The sequence below is a fragment of the Pinus tabuliformis genome, chromosome 7 (assembly GCF_031772625.1).
Source record: "Pinus tabuliformis cultivar Carrire ecotype Pingquan chromosome 7, CPIR1, whole genome shotgun sequence".
NCBI lineage: Eukaryota > Viridiplantae > Streptophyta > Pinopsida > Pinales > Pinaceae > Pinus > Pinus tabuliformis.
This window is the reverse complement of record NC_142293.1, coordinates 1,188,769,719-1,188,790,455: the sequence shown is the minus strand read 5'-3', so window position 1 is coordinate 1,188,790,455 and position 20,737 is coordinate 1,188,769,719. Positions and strand designations below refer to the sequence as shown.

Here is a 20,737-nt window from a genome sequence, read left to right as displayed (position 1 = left end):
CTAATGCCTACTATGGGTTTATTTAAATTGTTGTGATTATCCTCAAAAATTGTAATCAACATAAAATAAGCAAACTTGAAAAGAAGATCCATGTCCATTCATAACAAAGAAATCAAAAATCATCAATCTCTATCATTAATGTAAGTGTGAAAAATATTCAAGATAAATGTATAACACCGAGAAAAGGTAGTTAAAAAAGCAAATGTCAACTCCTCTTATAGTGTTTACTCCTAAAAAGGTAAGGGTGTCCCTACACTTCATTATCATTGACCATTAAAAGGCTAATATATCTATTGGATGCATGTAAATGTAAATTTATCTTCCAATAGTTTCAATGTTTTCCCTTCGTGTGCACAAATTTAGTGCAATCTTCCATATATTAAGTATAGAAATGGAGCTTTGGGGCTTCAATACATAGACAACATGCATCATAGATATGGATTTACTCTACAACAATTATTGTCTATTTTCATCTACTACTTGTAACTAACTCTTATGCAACCTTGAATTTTTGCACAAGTGTGCTTACTACAAACAAAATTGCAAACTAATTCCTTTTATGCCTTGCAAATATTGTAGGCTTGTAAAAATCAATATTCTCCTATGATTTGAAAAGGAGACCTGCGATTTGACTACTAAGGTCTACAAAGGTGTACATACTCTACCCCCCTCTAGATTTGAACTTGTGACCTCTTAAGAGGAAACACGTTCTTAACCATTAGGCCCACAGACCATACCATAGTCACTAATTTTCCACAAGAACTAGATCATTAATCACACACATTATGTTATTAAATGTTTATCACGTCGAAACCAAACCCAATTAGACTACAAAAGATGTCCAAACATCTTCAAAATATTTACCATAAGATCTTTATTGTTCTAGATTTCAAATATATTAACTAGAGAAAATGGGTCTTTGGGGCTTCAATATATAGACAACATGCATCATAGATCTCACTTTAATCTACTACAATTATTGTCTCTTTTCGTCTACTTCTTGTAACTAACTCTTATGTGACCTTGTATTTATACACAAGTGTGCTTATTACTACCAAATTGCAAACCAATTATTTTTATACCATGTAAAAATCAAATATTATTTTATGATTTGTTAAGGAGGCCTATGATTTGAGTATGATTAGTCTCATTACTAGGACAAGTTTTATCTAGATGACCTAATATCTAACATAAATGATATGAAGTTATTCACTTTAGCACAATGTAGGATTTCATGGGAAAGTAATTTAAAGTTCCTTACCTGTGGGAAATCCTCATGGTTTCCAAATCCACAACTTCCGAAATCTATCAAGATGACAATTGTTTTCTAATGCCTGCTATTGGTTTATTTAAATTGCTGTAATTATCCTCAACAATTGTAATCAATATAAAATAAGCAAACTTGAAAAGAATATCCGTGGCCATTCATAGCAAAGAAATAAAAAATCATCAATCTTTATCATTAATGTAAGTGTGAAAATATTCAAGACAAATGTATAGCCCCAAGAAAAGGTAGTTAACAAAGCAAATGTCAACTCCTCGTATAGTGTTTACTCCTAAAAAAAAGGTAAGGGTGTCCCTACACTTCATTATCATTGACCATTAAAAGGCTAATATATCTATTGGATGCATGTAAATGTAAATTTGTCTTCCAATAGTTTCAATGTTTTCCCTTTGTGTGCACAAATTTAGTGCGATCTTCCATATATTAAGTATAGAAAATAGAGCTTTGGGCTTCAATACATAGGCGACATGCATCATAGATTTGGATTTACTCTACAACCATTATTGTCTATTTTGTAACTAGCTCTTATGCAACCTTAATTTTTTGCACAAGTGTGCTTACCACAAACAAAATTGCAAACTAATTCTTTTTATACCTTGCAAATATTGTAGGCTTGTAAAAATCAATATTCTTCTATGATTCGAAAAGGAGACCTACGATTTCACTACTAAAGTCTATAGAGGTGTATATACTCTACCCCCCTCTAGATTTGAACTTGTGACCTCTTAAAAGGAAACACATTCTAAACCATTAGTCCCACAGACCATAACATAGACCCTCACTAATTCTCCACGAGATCTAGATCATTATTCACACACATTATGTTATTAAATGTTTATCACATTGAAACCAAACCCAATTAGACTACAAAAAATGTCCAAACATCTTCAAAATGTTTATCATAAGTTCTTTATTGTTCTAGATTTCAAATATATTAACTAAAGAAAATGGGGCTTTGGGGCTTCAATATACAGACAACATGCATCATAGATCTCGCTTTACTCTACTACAATTATTGTCTCTTTTCGTCTACTTCTTGTAACTAACTCTTATGTGACCTTGTATTTATACACAAGTGTGCTTACTACTACCAAATTGCAAACCAATTATTTTTATACCATGTAAAAATCAAATATTCTTTTATGATTTGTGAAGGAGGCCTATGATTTGAGTGCTAAAGTCTACAAAGGTGTACATACTCTACCCCCTCTCGATTTGATCCTGTGATCTCTGAGGAAACACATGTTCTTTACCATTAGGTGCACAAACCATACCAAATATGCTTCTATGATTTGAAAAAAAGGCATATGATTTCACTGCTAAAGTTTACAGAGGGGCTACCCCGCTTTCGATTTGAACCCATGACACATACGCAGAAAGACAAGTCCTTAACCATTAGGCACAAACCACTCCATAGCCCACTATTTTTTCAGAGTACTAGATCATCATTAATGGACATATGTTAATATTTATAATGTCAAAACCAAATCCATTTAGACTACAAATGCATGCAACTATCTTCAAAATGTTTATTGTAACTTTTTAATTGTTCTAGAATTCAGATATAACTTGAATAATGGCAAAAAGAATATTTTTTTCCCTTGGTCAACCATGGCATGCCAATGAATGTTGTCTTTATCCATGGCCTCAAAACAAAATGACACATCATTATGAAATAAAAACATATCGTAAGGTCTTCCCCATACTAAATTTATATTAAATTTATTGATGGTACATGGTAAAGCCAACTTGGATATAATAAGCCCTAAAGATATATGTTTCCATATCCAACTAATAATTTTGACGAAGAGAGACCATTAAGGCAACTTCTTATAAACATGAAGATTTTACTAGTAAACATAAAATGTTTAAAGTAATTATCAAATTAAGTCAAGATTTTTGTTATTTAACCACCATTGCCTTGTTGAATGCAAAAAGGGTTAGCATTTTGCAAATAGTACCTCACATCAAAGAAATTCCTTGGGTTGTAGATATAAAGGTTTCCATTTACCACAATGTAGGATTCCATTAAAAAGTAATTTAAAGTTCTTTTTCTGTGGGCAATCCTTGTGATTTCCAAATCCACATCTTCCTCAAATATATGAAGATGAAAATTGTTTTGCAAAGCCTATTACAAGTAGTTTATTTAGATTGTAGTGATTATCTTCAACTATAGTCAACACAAAATAAGAGAACTTGAAAAGATCACTTGTCATTCATCTCTACTTCCAAGCAAAAATAAAAGATCATTCAATCTCTATTAATAACGCATGGTGAAAAATATTCAAGATAAATCCAAGAACCCCAAGATAAGTTAGTTAGCAATGCAAGTTTATGCTAGTAACGCAAGTGTGAAAATATTCAAGATAAATCCAAGAACCCCAAGATAAATTAGTTAGCAATACAAATTTATGCTCCTCTTATGGTGTTCACTCCCAAAAAAAAGTAACATATCTATTCACTTCACTTCTCATAATTCAATTTAAAATAAACCTTGAAAATGCATTCAAAATTACTTTGTAATTATTACACAAAAAAATTACTTTTACAAACAAAGAGTTCTCATACATGAAATCAAATTATTATTATTATTTATTTTACTAAATCAAAAGTCAACATCTGCTTTTTAAATCATTACCTTAACTGTCCAAAATCCTCCCAATGGTTAAAATTCTCATACAAAGTTCTCATAGATGAAATCAAATTATTATTAATGGTTAAAATTCTCATATAAAGTTCTCATAGATGAAATCAAATTATTATTATTATTATTATTTATTTTAGTAAAATAAAAGAGATTCAACATTTTTTTTTTATTCAACATTGTCCAAAATCCTCTCAATGGTTGAAAAAAAAATAATGATATTGACATACAAACCACATTATCTGAATTAAAACCATTAATTTAATGGTCCAAAATCCCCTCTATAGCTGGACACAGCATAGTGATCTTGACGTACAGACCCTTTCAAGGGGGAAGACAGAGACAGACAATACCCCACGTCCTCTTAATGATAATATATTAAAAAACTATTAGAGTGAATACACACAAAAGCGAATAATTAGAAGTCCACTCAATTATCAATTCTAATAACAGGTTCATATTCTCTTTCATTGAAAGATATGAAAGCACAAAATTTCAAACATGTCAGTGTCGAAATGCATCAATAAATATAAACTCATAAAAACTTGAATTTTCATAGGTTACATTTTTGAACTGGTGAGCTCTGGATCTTCAATATGTAATCATAAGCACTTTGCTGTGCAAATTACAATGAAATCCAATTGTAAATATATAGACATTCGAAATTTTCCTTGTGCAAAGTAATGTAAACCTGATTCCAACCTCAAATCTCAATATGTTAGACTAAACACATTTTACCAGATATTGCGTTATCAGAAGTCACTTAAGACAACTTTACATTTTCTATTATCACAAGTTAATTATAATATGATAGATCATATGCCAAGTTCTGAACTCAAACAAGTAAATGCCAAGGTCCTTTAATTTCTGAATAATTAAATTTAAAAAGTCAAAAAATTGCGCTCAACAGATGAAAAATTTGTATAAACTGCGTGTGTTACTGCTCCATTATACCAAGTCATCCTCGCATTTATTTGAAAAACCATAAAATTTAGTGTTGCTGGGAACTGCAATGGCCTTTAAAACATGTGCCCCTTCTCTAAAACAATTAGCTACCTCACAAAAGTCCACTAATTTTAATATACGCTCCTCCTTTCAGCCATCAGTATAATTCAGCAAATTTACAATTTGGATTATTATGATAATTATAGAATCATGCCACCTTGCATTCAAAAGCATTGTATGAAATTACGCAGGGAAAGTACATGATATGCTTCAGAAAACTAGTACAATTTCTAACAATCCCATCTTAAGATGTGTCTAAAAGAATAAATAAAAATTTAGAAACGTGTGCTTAAAAGCTTAGCATAATGTTTGCCATTAAAGTACATGATATGCATCAGAAAACTGGTACAATTTGTAACAAGCCCATCTGAAGATGTGTCTAAAAGAATAAATAAAAATTCAGTGACGAGTCCTAAAAGCTTAAAATAATGGTTTGCCAATATACGAAGCACCGGTAATATCAATAAAGTATCCTTTCTCTCATGGAGGGACTAATTTAAAGTAGAAACATAGAAGAATATAAATACAAATAAAAAACTAATTAACTTCAAAATGGAATTTTAAACATCTGTCATAACTACAGCAATGGCATGAGATTCTGAACTCATTCTGTGATGTTAACAATCAGGACATATAGGATTGCTTTAATATGAAATTAAAATCCCTTGAAGTTGAAATGATGATCACGTTAAACATATAAACCGGCCATTAATTCACAGTCATAATGAAGCTTAATTTTACAAGCATGTGAATGGTTGAGCATATATTAGCCTTGTTCTCATGCTTGATTGCGAAACTAAGTAAAACCAAAATAAAATAAAAATAAATAAAAAATAAAAACGACATGGTCAAGCAAATTAGGAAGCTCACATAAAACACGACATTTGTGGATCCATATCTTTGTTACAGAACATTGCTGGAAATCTCAAGCACCTCTCATTTACAGATACAAGAATATTGTGATATGTTAGAATGCAGGTTTTAACTTTTTAACCTCCAACAAGAAAATCGTGTTTAGGGATTCATTATCATACACCTCGACGTTACATCTGCACAAAAACTAACACCGTATTCTTTTTCTTCTATTCCCTGAATCATCATTACCATCCTGCAAATAATACAAACCAGAAGAACATCAGCTCAGTTTCTCATCAATAGAAAACTGTAGATTCCCAGATTGTTAGACAAGCCCAGTTGATGAAGCGGATAGAATAAGAAAAATACAAAATTCAAACTACAGAAGGAATACCTACAAAAGAAACGCGAATAGAAGGGCTTTCAAGAGAAACTTTAGGCTCGGAAAATCAACAAGTAAATATTCTAGAAGAAATTAGTGTGCTATGGCCAACTCGACAACTAAGGCCATTCGTTTTCAATGGAAACTACCACGAATACAAACCAATAGTCGCTAGAAGAGTGATTAGTATATATCAGGAAGATTGTGGACTAGAAAGCTGGGTAGAAGAGCAACTGCATGCAATTCATGATAAAACTGTCTGGAGACTGGAATAAAGTGGTTATCATTTCATGCAGACTAATCTTAGCAGTTTAGGAGGCCTAACCCGAAAGGATCTTATTATAACGAATATTGATACAAACGTAAAAGAATGTTAAAATTGGTGCTACTGCAGAGAATCAATACCCTCATATTTTGCATTCAAGCAAAGACTAGGTAGTAGCTCCACAGATGTTCCATCTCTTGGCTCCACAAAATTCATTGTAAAGGATTACCAAAATTGGACTTCTCTCTCTGAGTGGATTGTCCCAACTGCCAGTTTGCCAATTGTCCTGCTGAAAGTGGATTTGCTGTGTTGGCCATCTCTTTCCAGTGAAGATTAGCAGTATTTTCACTAAGATCTAGTTTTCTTTTCTTTCAGTTCTTTAAGATGAAACCTTTGTAATTTTATTACTATTAGAAGCTGATACTCTGCAGCTCAAAATCATTTCCATGGGTGCAAAGCGCCAAGGTAATACATAGAATGAAATTCCACATAAGATTCAAGAAGAATAGAGCTTAAAGACATATGAGACTGCACAAGGATCTACTGTCGAATAATTCCCAAGAAAAATAAATCCCAACTCGAATCCTCCATGTTAATGATGACTCTTACCAATAACATTATATGTTGTTAGACATCTTATGTAATGTCAAGTACATTTGAAGGCATAATATACTGAAAGAAAGCAATGACTTAAGCAGAAATATATTTGTAAAAGTCAAACTAGTTCACGAAAGACAAGATTCCAGACAGGAAATCTTCATCCCCATAAACATATTCATTCCCATGAACAGCCAGTTTCTTCATGATCCAAGCACACTTTACAAGAAAATGAGAAAAAGAAAAGTATCAGTCAAATTTTGCTAAAAAAATATCATAGAATACCCGTTAGCGTCAAGACTGCATGATCCAGGTCAAAAAAATCAATAAATGATAAAAAGAAACATTAATACGCTATTTGCAAATGCAACAAATGACTAAAATGTACAAGGCTAGAATAGGTAAAATATCATCTCAGAGCAAAAGCCCAAAACCAAGCCTTGCCGATCCAAGATAATGCACAGGAAGACATAGAACAACAGCCCAAAGCATTCTGGAGTCTGTATAGAGGAGACTAAGGAGACCAGGAAGTTCAAGCACAGAATTATACTTTCAAGGGCAGAATTTATGTGATCCCGTTCCCCAGAATATCTTTATAACAACATTGCATGCTACTGTTTATATACTCTGAATACATGTTATAATAAACATCACAAACAGTAAATAGAAAAAAGGAAATGAAAAGAAAAATTAGATGTCCTTTAAAACTTCTTACCTGTTCATCCTCTTCAGAATCTGCAAAAGAAGCTCCCACAGATTCTGACCTGCACTTAGCATGGACGATAGGACCCAACTTAGACCCGTCTATGCCTTCAGTGCTCCCACTGGGAGCCTGCATATACACTGCTCCTTTATACATCCATCCATCTGTTTCATTGCTATAGAAATAATCAAAGAGTTCTCCACATAGAACACAAACACTCTGTTTGTCATCAGCAGGCACTGCCACTTCCTCACTATCTTTTTTATCCAAAGTTGTTTCCACAGGGGAAAAAGTAGGAACAACCTCAGATGTTGACACCTCTGTTCCACTGAGCCATTCCTTGGCACTCACAAACCATTTTCGAGACACTGATTGTGGTGCTTTTTGCTTACGACTCTTAGATACAGTTCGATTTCGAGACACATGCCAATCCATGTGATTGTTGTGCTCTTCTTGAAACTTGAAGCGCAAACCGCATGTTGTGCACTGTCTTGGCAAATCCTCATACAATGTACGAAGTACAAATTCATGACGAACTTTGAGTATATCTGAACTGAATTGAGTTCCAATCATATCCTGAGCAGCAGCCAGTGCTTCAGCTGGAACAGACTTTGGAGGTGTTGCATTCAAAGATGGGGCTGGAAACAAGGATGCTGTAGTAGAAACTGCAGGTATAGTTGCATTGTTATCTGGGAATTGATTTGGTATTGCAGCCAAAGAAACAGGTATAGATGGACAAGAAGAAGAGGCGGCTGGAGTTTCTGCACATATTACACCCTGTGCCATCAGTGACCTTAAAAGAGACGACACATTGCCTATCGAAGATGGTAATATGGTGTTTGAAGTTGTCAACTGTGATGTCTGTGATGTTGATGCTACCAATAATGAAGCTGGTGGTGGGCCAGGAGGAAGAGGAGGCTGCACTCCTAAAACCTGGGAAGACAAGTTATTGGGCACTACAGGAAGTAAAGCAGGCCTTGATGCTAAGCCTGAATTAGGATTCGTCATGCTACTACTCACAACAGATCCCATTGTTTGGGATGCTACATAACTTAACTGTGATTGTTGTGGAGGTTGGGATTGTGTCAATGCCTGAGATGAAGTAATCTGTTGAAATGGAGTAAGGAGAATTGGCTGTACTTCCTGAGGTATTGGTAACTGCTGTGGAATTTGGTTACCTTGTGAAAGGTTGTGTGGTAACTGATTCAACAACTCTGGAGCAGCTTCGGATTGTGACACTTGCTGTAACTGTGGTAGCTGTTGAGGAATTTGTTGAACAGGCTGCGATTGAAGTGGAGATTGTTGAAAGGACTGTGAAGAATGACCTTGGGAATGGAGAGAAGGAAGTTGAACTTGTGATTGACCAGGCTTCATGAAATTAGTCTGATGTTGATGGTTTAGTGGTTGAAACTGTTGATGTTGAAGGGGTGGTGCAGATGGAGGTAGAGGTGGCAGTGTTTGCATAGAAGGCCGTAGAGATTGTGTGATAGGAGAATGAGACGCAAGTCTCTGTGATTGCTGCCTTTGTGAGAAAGGCACGCTGCTCGATGATGGTGTCACAGGCGACAGGAATTCAAAGCTCAGGGGATCAGAGCCAAGGGAAGATCCAGCATTTGTCCGTGATTTTGGTACCATTCCTAATGGCATTTCAATACCTGCTGACCTAAAGTCATTCACTGAAGCCACAGGGTGACCAGCAGAATGAGTTAAATTGAATGAATATGCCAAGCCAGAACTCGAATTGTTGTGGCCAGGAACAAAAACTTGAAGTGTTCTCAGCCTTGATTGTGAAGTTGGGCTATGATTTTGATGTGTCAGGTGAGGAGGCCGACCCATTACACGTCGATGTCCTAATGCACCTTGACTACTTTGCAGCAAAGACGATGTCTCAGTGGAAGTATCTCTGATATTTTAAGACACAATACCTGATTGCAGAAGAGAAGATGGCTGGTGCTCTTCAGACTCCTACATTAAGAAAAATATCATTCTGCCAAACATCCTTCATCTTTACATGCTAAGGAAATCACTAAAAAAGCAAGAACGAAAAAACGAAATGGGGAATAATCTATCATTGAACTAATTTAGATCCAAAAAGGCAGAAGGGAGAAAAGAAGTCTACCCTTCTAGGAGGTCGTCTCTCCTTCTCACTCATCATAGGTCTATCCATATGAGACAAGGGTCCATGCATCTGCCAATCACTGTCAGGAAGAGCAGGTTCCAGACCCATTATTTTCTCTCTCTCTAAGCCTGACCACTTCTTTAGGTCACCAGGAAAATAATCATCTTTCCTTGAGTTATCACTTCCTCTACCATGATTCTCCAATCTTGGGCTCATATCCTCCCACAAGTATTCTTCTTCCTCTGAATTTCGCTAGTTTCTAGACACCATTCTACTGCTTATTATATCAATTTCCTGAGGTGGATGTACATGTGAAAGTAGTCCACATGAGGATCTCTGGACCCTGTAATTTCCATAGGCATCAATTAGAGCACCATGCATTAGTTGATGCCTCCAATCATAGCCATTCCTTGAACCATATGCTACACTCATTAGCAGTGTCAAGTTGCCTGAGGTGATCTCCATCACCTTTCCCACCCCAAGGCCTTTCCCACCCATTATCCTGCTCTACATTCCTGTCATTCAGCCTTCCAACAATCCTTGATGGAGAAGGAGTCCTTCCAACTCCAATTCTTGATGATGCCAGAGGAGCACTCCTTCCTCCAACACTTGATGGAGAAGGATCTCTTCCAATTCCAACTCTTGGTGGAGAGGAAACCCTTCCACCTCTTAACCTAGAGACCAGAGAGGAATGTTTTCCAACTCCCATCCTTGACAAGGGAGAGAGAGGCCTTCCAAGTCTAATCCTTGATGGAGAAACATTGAAATCGTTATCACTATAGCTTGTAGCAGTCTTCTGTCCATATCCAGGTTCAAGAAAAGCATCTGCACTTTCCGGTCGATGGGCCTTCTGGCAATAAGAAATAATAGTCAGTGGTAATGTAGAAAGATATGAAACCTACAAGCCAAAATCAGTCCTACATGCATAACATACAACATCCCACATGAGGTCACGATCTAATGGTGAGGATGGGGCATGTGGGGCCACTGACCAAGATTTGACTATCCAAGAGCATGATTATAGAGGTTGGGACCACATACAAAGGAAATAGTACCTGAAAGACTTTGACACAATAGGAACCCCACGGTTGCAGCAACTCAGCCAAACATGCAGTTCAGGACAGTATGAGAATAGGCCATTTGTTTTGGTAGGTTGCCTACATGGAACTTTGTGATTTTCCATTCAACTAGACACACTTGGGGGAGCAAGTCAATTGTAAGAAGCTATCATTTAAAAAATAATATACAACACAAAGCATCAGTGAAAAAACCAAGTAAATGTGAACAAGAATCACACAGAAAGCCAGAGATGTTCAGCAACCCAAATAACAATAATCAAAACAATTATTTTAAAAGAATGATGAAGTCCATTGTAAGAAGCTAGCAAGTCATAATTCCCTATAAGATTTCTAAAAAAATGCACAAGCATCAATGATTTCCAAATCAATGTTCTCACACTCAGACTCAGACTCAACAAAGACTCGTCCGGCCTGGGACTCGACAAGACTCGATAACTTGGGAAAGACTCAGCAAAAATTCTGGCCAGTGGTGAGTTTCAAGAGCAAGTCTTAGGCAAGACTCACAAATCTTAGGCAACTCAAACTACACTGTTCCAAATTACTGTAAGTATCAATTGCAAAAGCTAGGTCAGATTTAACAAGGTTAGAACTGTGAAAAAAAGTAAATACACTTGGATGTTCCACATATAGAGAGATAATTTTCTATGACACGCATAAATGATCATGACCATATTAACCTAGCAAAAAGAATCCTACAGATATCTACATCATTGGTTACCATTAGGTGTACACTTCAATCTGCGCACTACCTCAACAATTGGGCTGCATATCACAGAAGAATATTGTGCGTACTTGAAATAAAATTTAACAATTGCCCAAGAAAACTATAAAGTACATGCTTAAACTAAAAGTATATGTTAACTAGAAGTCACCTACAGAGTCAGATTTTGACATAGTGCTGTTTATCTCCAAAAAGGGTAGAAGAATAACATACATGTAGTCTTCGGGAATCTTCAGGCCACCTTTTTGGACTTTCATGTATAGATCTGCCAGATCTCTCTGGTTCTGGACTTGATGAATCCTCATTTATTTCTGAATTTGACCCCTCTACCTGCCATGTGGACCATGTACACACTTAACAGCCAAGTTAATTTGCTACACCTTTAAAAAAGTAGCATATGGGACTGTGCTGGATAGAAATGTATCAGAGAGCATAGACAACATCAATAGCCCAGGTGTTCCAACCAGAAACTCAATTTTGAATGCTTATAAACAATGTTCTCTGATGCATCTTGTGGGGAGAGCCTCTTACCATGCTTGACTGTTCAAATTGTTGCCTAGCCTCCAAGTACTTTGGATTTACATGTATGCTGTGGCCTGGCCGCTGGGTCTGAGACTCGGGTGGTCTTGAAGATGTAGTCCCAGAGGATGGGCTATCAGGAGGAATCTGGAGGTCTTCCTCAATGATACGGAGAGGTGCAGAATGAAACACTCTTCCCCATGTCCGGAAAAGATGCTCCATTGCACGCTGGGAACCTTCATCAACTTGGGTATATGACTCGATAAACACCTTCAAAGAAGCCAAATTGAAACATCCGCACATAAGGAATAAGATATATTTAAAGTACATTACATGATAGAAAATAGAATTAGGTTACATATATGACTTGCAAAACACGTTCAGAAAAGTGAAATTGAAAAATCGGCACATAAAGTGTAAAATAGGCTTAAAGCTGAAGACCAACAGCAAGTGACCACAATTACAGAGAGAGCACATCAAGTCAGCCATACGTAATGCCTTACCTCAGAAAGCCGAGCTTCAAAGTATTTGACATAGTCCCCACCAATGTTTTTTACAATGCTATCTAAAAGGTAAAGTGTATACACTTTCAGCTCACCAAGAACCTGAAAATAAATCAAAGAAAAATGCTGAGCTATAGATGACATAGCAACAAATACATGTTGAAGACAACAAAATCATGGTAAACAAGTACAGAATTCAAGATTAAATTAAGAAATAAATAAAGTAAAGAGTAGCAAGATTAATTCTAAGAAGGCAAACATTGCCAGATAAAGTTATCAATTTTAAGAGACTATGGCAACATTTTGACCATAAAGAAACATGGTATGTTGATGTTTTCAAAGGAAAAATATTTTAGGCAGAAAATACAAATTCCTTTCAATTTTTTTCAAACAAATCATAGGTATAGAATAGTGAAACGACAAGGTGACATTAAGATATGACTTTTGTGACAGATAATTTCATAAAAGCAGGCACTAAACAGATCCCCACGAACAGAATTAAAAGAGGGGCGTACTGATACTATGTAAGATGTGAGTGCATCCATATGTTCAAAATTTCAGAGGCATTCGGCAATGTTGCACCCAAAAGTTGCATAGTTTGATGCAAACAAGTTACAAATCATGATAGCCTGGAGAGCATAATGAACCATAACTGCCATATTAGATTGCGTAAATGCAGATGTAAAGGATATAAGGAATATCCTCTTCAAGAGAAAGAGACAACAACTGAATTTTTTATTATGAGGCATGCAGCCACCGGAATGCCTTGGGGCATATACAGATTGTAATTTTGTTATATATATATAAATGAACTTACAGATTTTTTTCCCAGGGTAAAAAGATAGCATAAATGCAGAAAGTTTCAGAAGAGGTGGCTAAGAAAACTTGAGGAAGGGGAGCATCTGAGGGATTAGAAACTTATATCTGACACCCTTATGCTTGTCATCAGGCATGATAATCAACAAACCAAATCTGTGATTTTTGTGGGATTTAAATAAAAAACTGTGCTCGTTTCTGCATCCTAAAGATAAATATTTTAACCTGTTAAGCATGTAGCCCAAATTTAATTTCTAGTGAGTAAATTTTACATGTAGTCAGACAAACATTTTATCATACTATGAGCAGATTCCAACATCTTCCAATCGTTATGTAAATTCAGCAATAGTGCAGTTTATTAAAGCCAATTGTCAATGGTTAATAAATTAAGACAAATTTTATCTGCCGCTGTCCAATTCAACATGGTCAACATGAATTTGTTAAAGAATTTATTCAAAACTTTAACCAAGCATTTGTATTTGATTCCTTCTTAAATTATCTGACACTTTACTTCAAATATATCTCATATGGTTACTCTAATTTAGATTTTAATCTTATTAAAAAGTATTCAACTAGTTTATTTGAGTATACAGTTATAGTTCTAAAAACTAGTGTACTGTCATGCAATGGTTTCGAATTGACATAGAATTTTGTACAATGGGGATTGTCTCTTTAAATACTTCCAGAGACAATAGCAGACCACAAATAATGAATCTAAACAAACAAGAGAATCATTTGCCAAGGTGTGCACCTGTTACATCCAAAAAAGATTTTGTCATAGCACTTTAAATTTTGCGTTGTGTTTATACGAAACAACAAGGCGACATAAACTAAGTAAATTCATGAGAAACCTTCTGTTTCAGCCACCCAATCAAGTAGTTGGGGGCATTACTGAAACTTTCTTTATGGAAGGAAAAATGTGAAAGTGCAACTTATGCTTCTAATCACCCTTCAATTCTTCCATCCTGCAATTTTAAGTGTTTGCAGTTGAATGAGTTACTTAAGAAGATACGCTCTGTTTGTTTCACAGGGAATAAAAAATGTCTCTCTCCCTTTAACATGCACAGACACATTGGTATATTCACTTGAGCGGGTTTGATCTCACATCAAGAAGAAATTACACATGTATGTTTTGTTCTCATTTCTCCTTGACCATGCAGTTAAAACAAATAAATTAAGCTCGAAAAAACATCCAAATTTTGTAGCAGAGTTTTATTTCTGTAAAACAGTTCCAACTTAATCGAAGCTTATAATATACATGTTCCTATTTTGCCACAAACTCTTTTATTTTGAGTTGGTGAAGCTTAGGGCTCAAAAGTGCAAGGCTAAAATTAAAATGTGTGCTTATGCCCTCCACTTTTTTCATCTTAGCTTGGGAGGTCCAAACTCACTGCTTACAAAAATTGTCACATTTATCAACCTAATATTTAGCCCATATCAGTCATAGTGACCCAAAACACTTTCCAACAGAATCCATACAAAGCTGCTTGAAAGATGAAATGTGAACTGCAAAAAGCCCATCAGTTTGCCTCTACATCAACTGAATACAGTAAGCTCATGTTCTTACAAACATCATATGAACATCTGCGCACGTTTGAAAAAAAACCAGGTCACATATATATCCAATAAGGTTAGATATATAGCGTTTGCAAACCAACAAAAGGGTTCAATGAAGTGGGTTTGCTCTTATACATCCCAAGAAACTGGGTTTGCACGTAGACTGAAAAAATATCTTGTGTTCACTCTCTGAATATAAATGAAAGATGCCCACTTAAGCAACCCTCCCTAGAAGACCCATCTGATGTGTCTGTCTAGCCACAACTATAAACAATGCATCAAATCAGGAAAAACAAAATATGAAGGTAAAAGCACAAACAATTGCAACAGGAAATAAAGATGGCGACACATGAGAGCCTCATAAAAGCTAAATCAAAGTCAATTAGACTGACCTCCGAGATGCGAGCACAAACTGTGGCGGCAATACCCTTAGCAGCATGGGATTGTTCTCCAGCAATAATGGTCAAATCGGTGATAATGAGCTTGGAGTTAAAAGTGAGCTCTGAGACTGCATTTTTGTAAAGCGAAACAATCTGTTCTTCCCTAAGTGGTCTGTTGAACTCCTCCTCCCTCTCTCTGACAATGGCCCTGAACCTCTCAAGCAGGTTACTCCCGCGCTGGCTATTGTTGCTCTCTGCAGCCCCAACCCCAGCCCTAGCGCCACTGGTGCTGCTCGTGTTTGCAGTGGCATTCGCATTTGTATTCCTCTCCATCATCAATCCTCCTCCTCTACTCTCCCGGTTATTGATAATATCGTTGTCTTTGTTGTTTTTATAGTCCCTTGACTCGAACTTCTCCCGTTCAACACGAGAGCTGGCGATGGTGTGGAGTGGGGGTATTCGAGTCAGAGATCTCTCCATCTCCAATACTCGTCGGTCCGCCCTTCTTCTTCAATAAGAGTGGGGCATCTCCATCTCCATTTGCCAACAACGCCAACAGCAGCAGCATTTGAAGAGTTTTGCAAACCCCCGCGTATATGTGTATATGCCTATTGCCTCCCTGCGTTGCAACTGAGGGTTATATGTGCTATAACTCGCCCAAATTCGTCATTGGGTACCTTATATAATAATAATAGAGATATCTACAGTACCCAAACGGGAGCCGCTCCTCCCAGGAAGTCGAACCCTGTATGTATATATATTGTACCACTCCCATCTACCATACCCTACAATTGGAGGAACACAAGCACGGAGGTGCCATTGCCATGGCCGCTTTAAAAAGGTAAAAATCTCAATCGCGAGCTTTTCCGTTGGATCACCATGATTGCCCTTGTGACATGGATCCAAACTTTCATGGGGTTGGGTATCTTTATGAATGATGACCAAAAAGAGTTTTCCTGCTATATATATGCCATTGTGAACACCCTGGATTCATACAACTTATGTTAAATGGTACTTTCCATTCACCAACTTAGGGCCACTTCTTACCCGTTCTAACCAGCTCAACGTTATTGGTTTAAATGAACCCAAAAATGTAAAAATATATATAAAGTAATGCTAAAAAAAAAGGGAAACATTCAAATTTTTGAAAGAGTTACTATTTAATTAATGGTTTGGTTTGGTTTTATTTTATTTTATTTTATTTTATTTTATTTAGGTTATTTTTTACAGGTGGGAAAATTTATCATATTTAATTGTCAAACTAGTAGTGAAGATAGTTATCTCTGTAATTTATGAATGCAAGCTGACTCATCACCATTATTTAAGGAAAACCACCCCACTTAGAATAGCCAGTTAGTGGTCCATAAGGGAGCAGGTTTTCGAAGACATCTCTAGTTGTAATTTGTGAATGCAAGCTGACTCATCACCATTATTTAAGGAAAACCACTCCACCTAAAATAACCCGGTAGTGGTCCATAAGGGAGGAGGTTTTCGAAGACAGCCATCTCTCGTTGTTATCTGCGAATGCAAACTAACTCATCACCATAATTTAAGGAAAATCATGCCACGAATAATCGGTTGGTGGTCCATAAGGGAGCGGGCTTTCACTGTTGTCAAATGTCTCTGGGTCTTGGGTCGTTAACATATTTCCTTACGTCTGAGGAAGACGAGATTTTAGTCAAACAAAAGCAGTTTTAAGGCATCTCTTAGATGAGCTCTTTGTTTTATGTATGTTATATTTTACACTAATTAAATTTTCCAACTATTATTACAATATTGAAAGTATCTTTAATATTTCCTAAATAAGATATATTAATAATTTATGGCTTCGCAAGAGTAATTTATGACTTTAATCATTAGAGTGGACTTTATTTCAGGGGTGACTTTATCTCAGGTTGTCTACTCTTCGAGCCTCATCACAATGGGCCAACATGTCTTTATTTCAAGGTTTGCCTACTCTTGGAGCCTCATCACAACAGGCAACATGTGCTTTTATAGGAATTGTAGGGAGTTCAAGACAACAATTTGTTTTCCCATCTATTAAGACTAAATACATGAGACTAATAGATTTAACAATGAAGACTTTGTGTTTTCTCTACAAATTATAAATTTATGTTCAAACCATAAACGAGCATGTAAACTAAATGTGTAGGTTTTCACAATTAGTCATGTTGTTGTTTAAGCTTTTTGGAAATAAACTATGTAGGAGGCTCTGAAAAGTCTAACATTTCTAGTGCACACTTCACCTATAATTAATAACAACCAAAGATTCAATTGGTCTTGATGATGGGTGAGGTGTCCGAAATTGAAATTTTGGTTAATTCTTGATGATAGGTGAAATGTCCACTCGAAAAATTGGATGTTTCAAAATTTCTTATACAATCCATTTCTATAAAGCTAAAATGTCCACTTAAAATGTTTGAAGTTCCAAAACTTACTACATACTTTAATTTTAAAAGACTTAAACAACATTATTTACTCTTTTATAAATTAAATAATAAAATGGTTCCTTATCTTAAAAAAAAATGAAATGTGCATATCAATTTGATGTTTAGTTAAATTATGATTTAAATTATATTAATATTATTATTTTAATATTAGTGTGATATATCTAAGACAAAAACCTTAAATAAAATCAAGAAACATTACATTTTAGCATTTTTTTATTATCAATTGATTAGAATTTCTCATTCAAGTTAAATCTCCCATTTAGTTGTTTCTCTTTCAAATTGTATAAATATTGCATATATACCACATACATATTGTTATCTAAGTGTTATGGTTCTCAATATGTTACCATTTTATTTTACATTTTTATATTTGTATTGTGTATATGATTGTGTGGAGAGGCGCTCTATCATATAAATTAAAATATTGATTCTACCATATTTAAATTTAATTAATAAGTAGGTACATAGAAATTTAATACTTACAATATAACAAGATTTTTAATGATAAATATTTAGTACCATTTTATAATGGATATTTTTACAATACCACAAACTAATACAATGGTTTATCAATGCCACTTGCCCAAAAACCATAACTCATTTCAAAATCTAAATATTTTATTTTAATTTAATTTTATAACATTGTGTAAATTAAAACTTAATACTTGTAATATAATAAAATTCTTAACCATAGGTATTACCATGGCTTATAATACCACTTGCTCAAAAACCATAACTCATTTCAAAATCAAAATATTTTATAAATATTTTATTTTATGACATTTTTTAAAATTAAATCTAAAAGCAAAAAAGGTAGGGGGTGATGTTTTTACTAGTGTAAATGCTTTTAAACATTTAGACGTGCACTCAATTAAAAAATAATAAAAAGTTAAAAGTAATTCCCTAGAAAGACTCGCCCACTATATAGAAATATTGTAATGTCCTATAAACATTTTGACTTTGTCAAAATAAAATAAAATTTAAATCTAAAAATAATAATGATAATTATGGATAAAATATTTTGATTGGGTCAAATTACATAAAATCAAAAATAATAATTATTATTATATTATAATTATAATTAATAATAAAAGTAGTCTATATCCATCTTAATTCTAAAGAGGGATCGAATATTTTGAGATACAAACCTCGTGAAAATAGAGTTGATCTCTCTAGTTGCTTAGTAGATCTGGAGTTAAGATGGATTTTTAAAATTAAACTTAATACTTACAATAATACAAGATTCTTAACCATTGATATTCACCCCATTTTACCATGAATATTATTAGCTTTTAAATAAGTTTTGTTATAATATCATGGGCCAATGCCATGGCTTATCAATATCACTTGCCCAAAAAACATAACTCATTTAAAAATCAAAATATTTTATTTTAATTTATTTTATAACATTTTTAAATTAAATCTAAACCCAAAAAGGTATGGGGGAGATGTTGTAGTGGTGTAAATGTTCACTCCAAACTCATGATCATTATACATAAATATGTGTCTCATATTTTCCATTTAAAACATAAATTTTTCTATCACTATACATATATTTACATGTCCACTCAATTAAAATAATAATAAAAAGGTTAAAGCTTTCAAGCCCATAATGTAGAGATATTGTAATCATGTAAATATTTTGACTCGGTTAAAGTAAAATAAAATAAAATAATATATATATATATCTATATATATATATATATATAATCATTATTATTATTATCAATAAAATATTTTGACTTGGTCAAATTACAAAAACTAAAAAGAAAATTAAATTAATAATTATAATTATAGCTAACAATAAAACTAGCCTAGATCAATCTATAGGGATTAAATCTTTTGAGATGTAAACCCATTTTAGAGAAAAAAACTATTCTTTCTTTGAGTTTGCTCTTGGTAGATCCAAAGTTAAAATGGATCCAGGTTGATATATAGAAAGAAGAAAGAAAGAAAGAAATCATTTTAACGTCTACAAGGCTAAAGATAGCATATGGGACAGATTGATATATGTTTTATATAACCCTCAATACCTTTTTTCTTTTCATTTTTTCATTTTTTTAATAACTATTAGGTTGTGTGGAAGTCAAGGCTAACCTAATAATGAGATGTTATCATTAAAATTGTGCAAGACTCAATCAACTCAAGACGTCCCATAAAATAATGTAAAACCCATAATTGGTTTTCATCCTTAACCCCTTCCCATAAAATTTGAGCCCAAAATTTAATAAAAACTAAACTCCAAACAAAACAACTTATCTATAAAACATAAATCTCAATCCCTACACACTTTTATATAATCTATAACAATATTCATTCCTTATAATAGTGATGATTATATTTTTTTTTTTTAGAATGTTGTTGAAAAAGGGCTTTGCTGCTGCACCGCGCGCGTTTGCCTGAACCGCGTGCCTCTGATCACAGATCTACTTCGGCCTAGGCCTTGGCCCAGCCATGGGCCCTTCGGATCCGTCCCATGAGGATCCTGATCCGCAAAGAGCATTCTTTGAACTGGTGAAGTCCCTCCCCCTGCAACGACCCAAACTTGTTACCACGAAATTTGTCAAGAAACTCGATGTGCTGCAGGAAGTTCAACTGCCGCCAACTATTCCCCGATTGGCAGTACTTTCCCTTGCCGACAAAGGATTAATCGGGCAATTTACGGGGCTTTGGCCATCGCCCAGAACAGTTCAAAGATGGGTCAAGCGAAATTGGTCAGACAAGATCCAAGGGAAAATATCCATCAGATTTTGTGGCAAAGGGTATTACACATTTCATTTTGAATCAAAGGAGGACAAAGATCTGATATTTAGGAACGGGCCATACTTCATGGACTCAAGGGGACTCTATCTCAACA

At 34.7% G+C, this 20,737-nt stretch overlaps 1 protein-coding gene across 1 annotated transcript; it reads right to left on the bottom strand.

Moving 5' to 3' along the window:
- Positions 1 to 5,817: 5,817 nt before the first annotated feature.
- PCFS4 (PCF11P-similar protein 4) lies at positions 5,818 to 16,350 on the bottom strand. Its single transcript, XM_089453967.1, is given in 8 exon segments — positions 5,818 to 6,042; positions 7,749 to 9,701; positions 9,856 to 10,221; positions 10,256 to 10,705; positions 11,869 to 11,985; positions 12,187 to 12,444; positions 12,678 to 12,779; positions 15,443 to 16,350. Coding segments are annotated over 8 exon segments (3,762 nt in total). The 5' UTR covers positions 15,911 to 16,350; the 3' UTR covers positions 5,818 to 5,994.
- Positions 16,351 to 20,737: the final 4,387 nt, after the last annotated feature.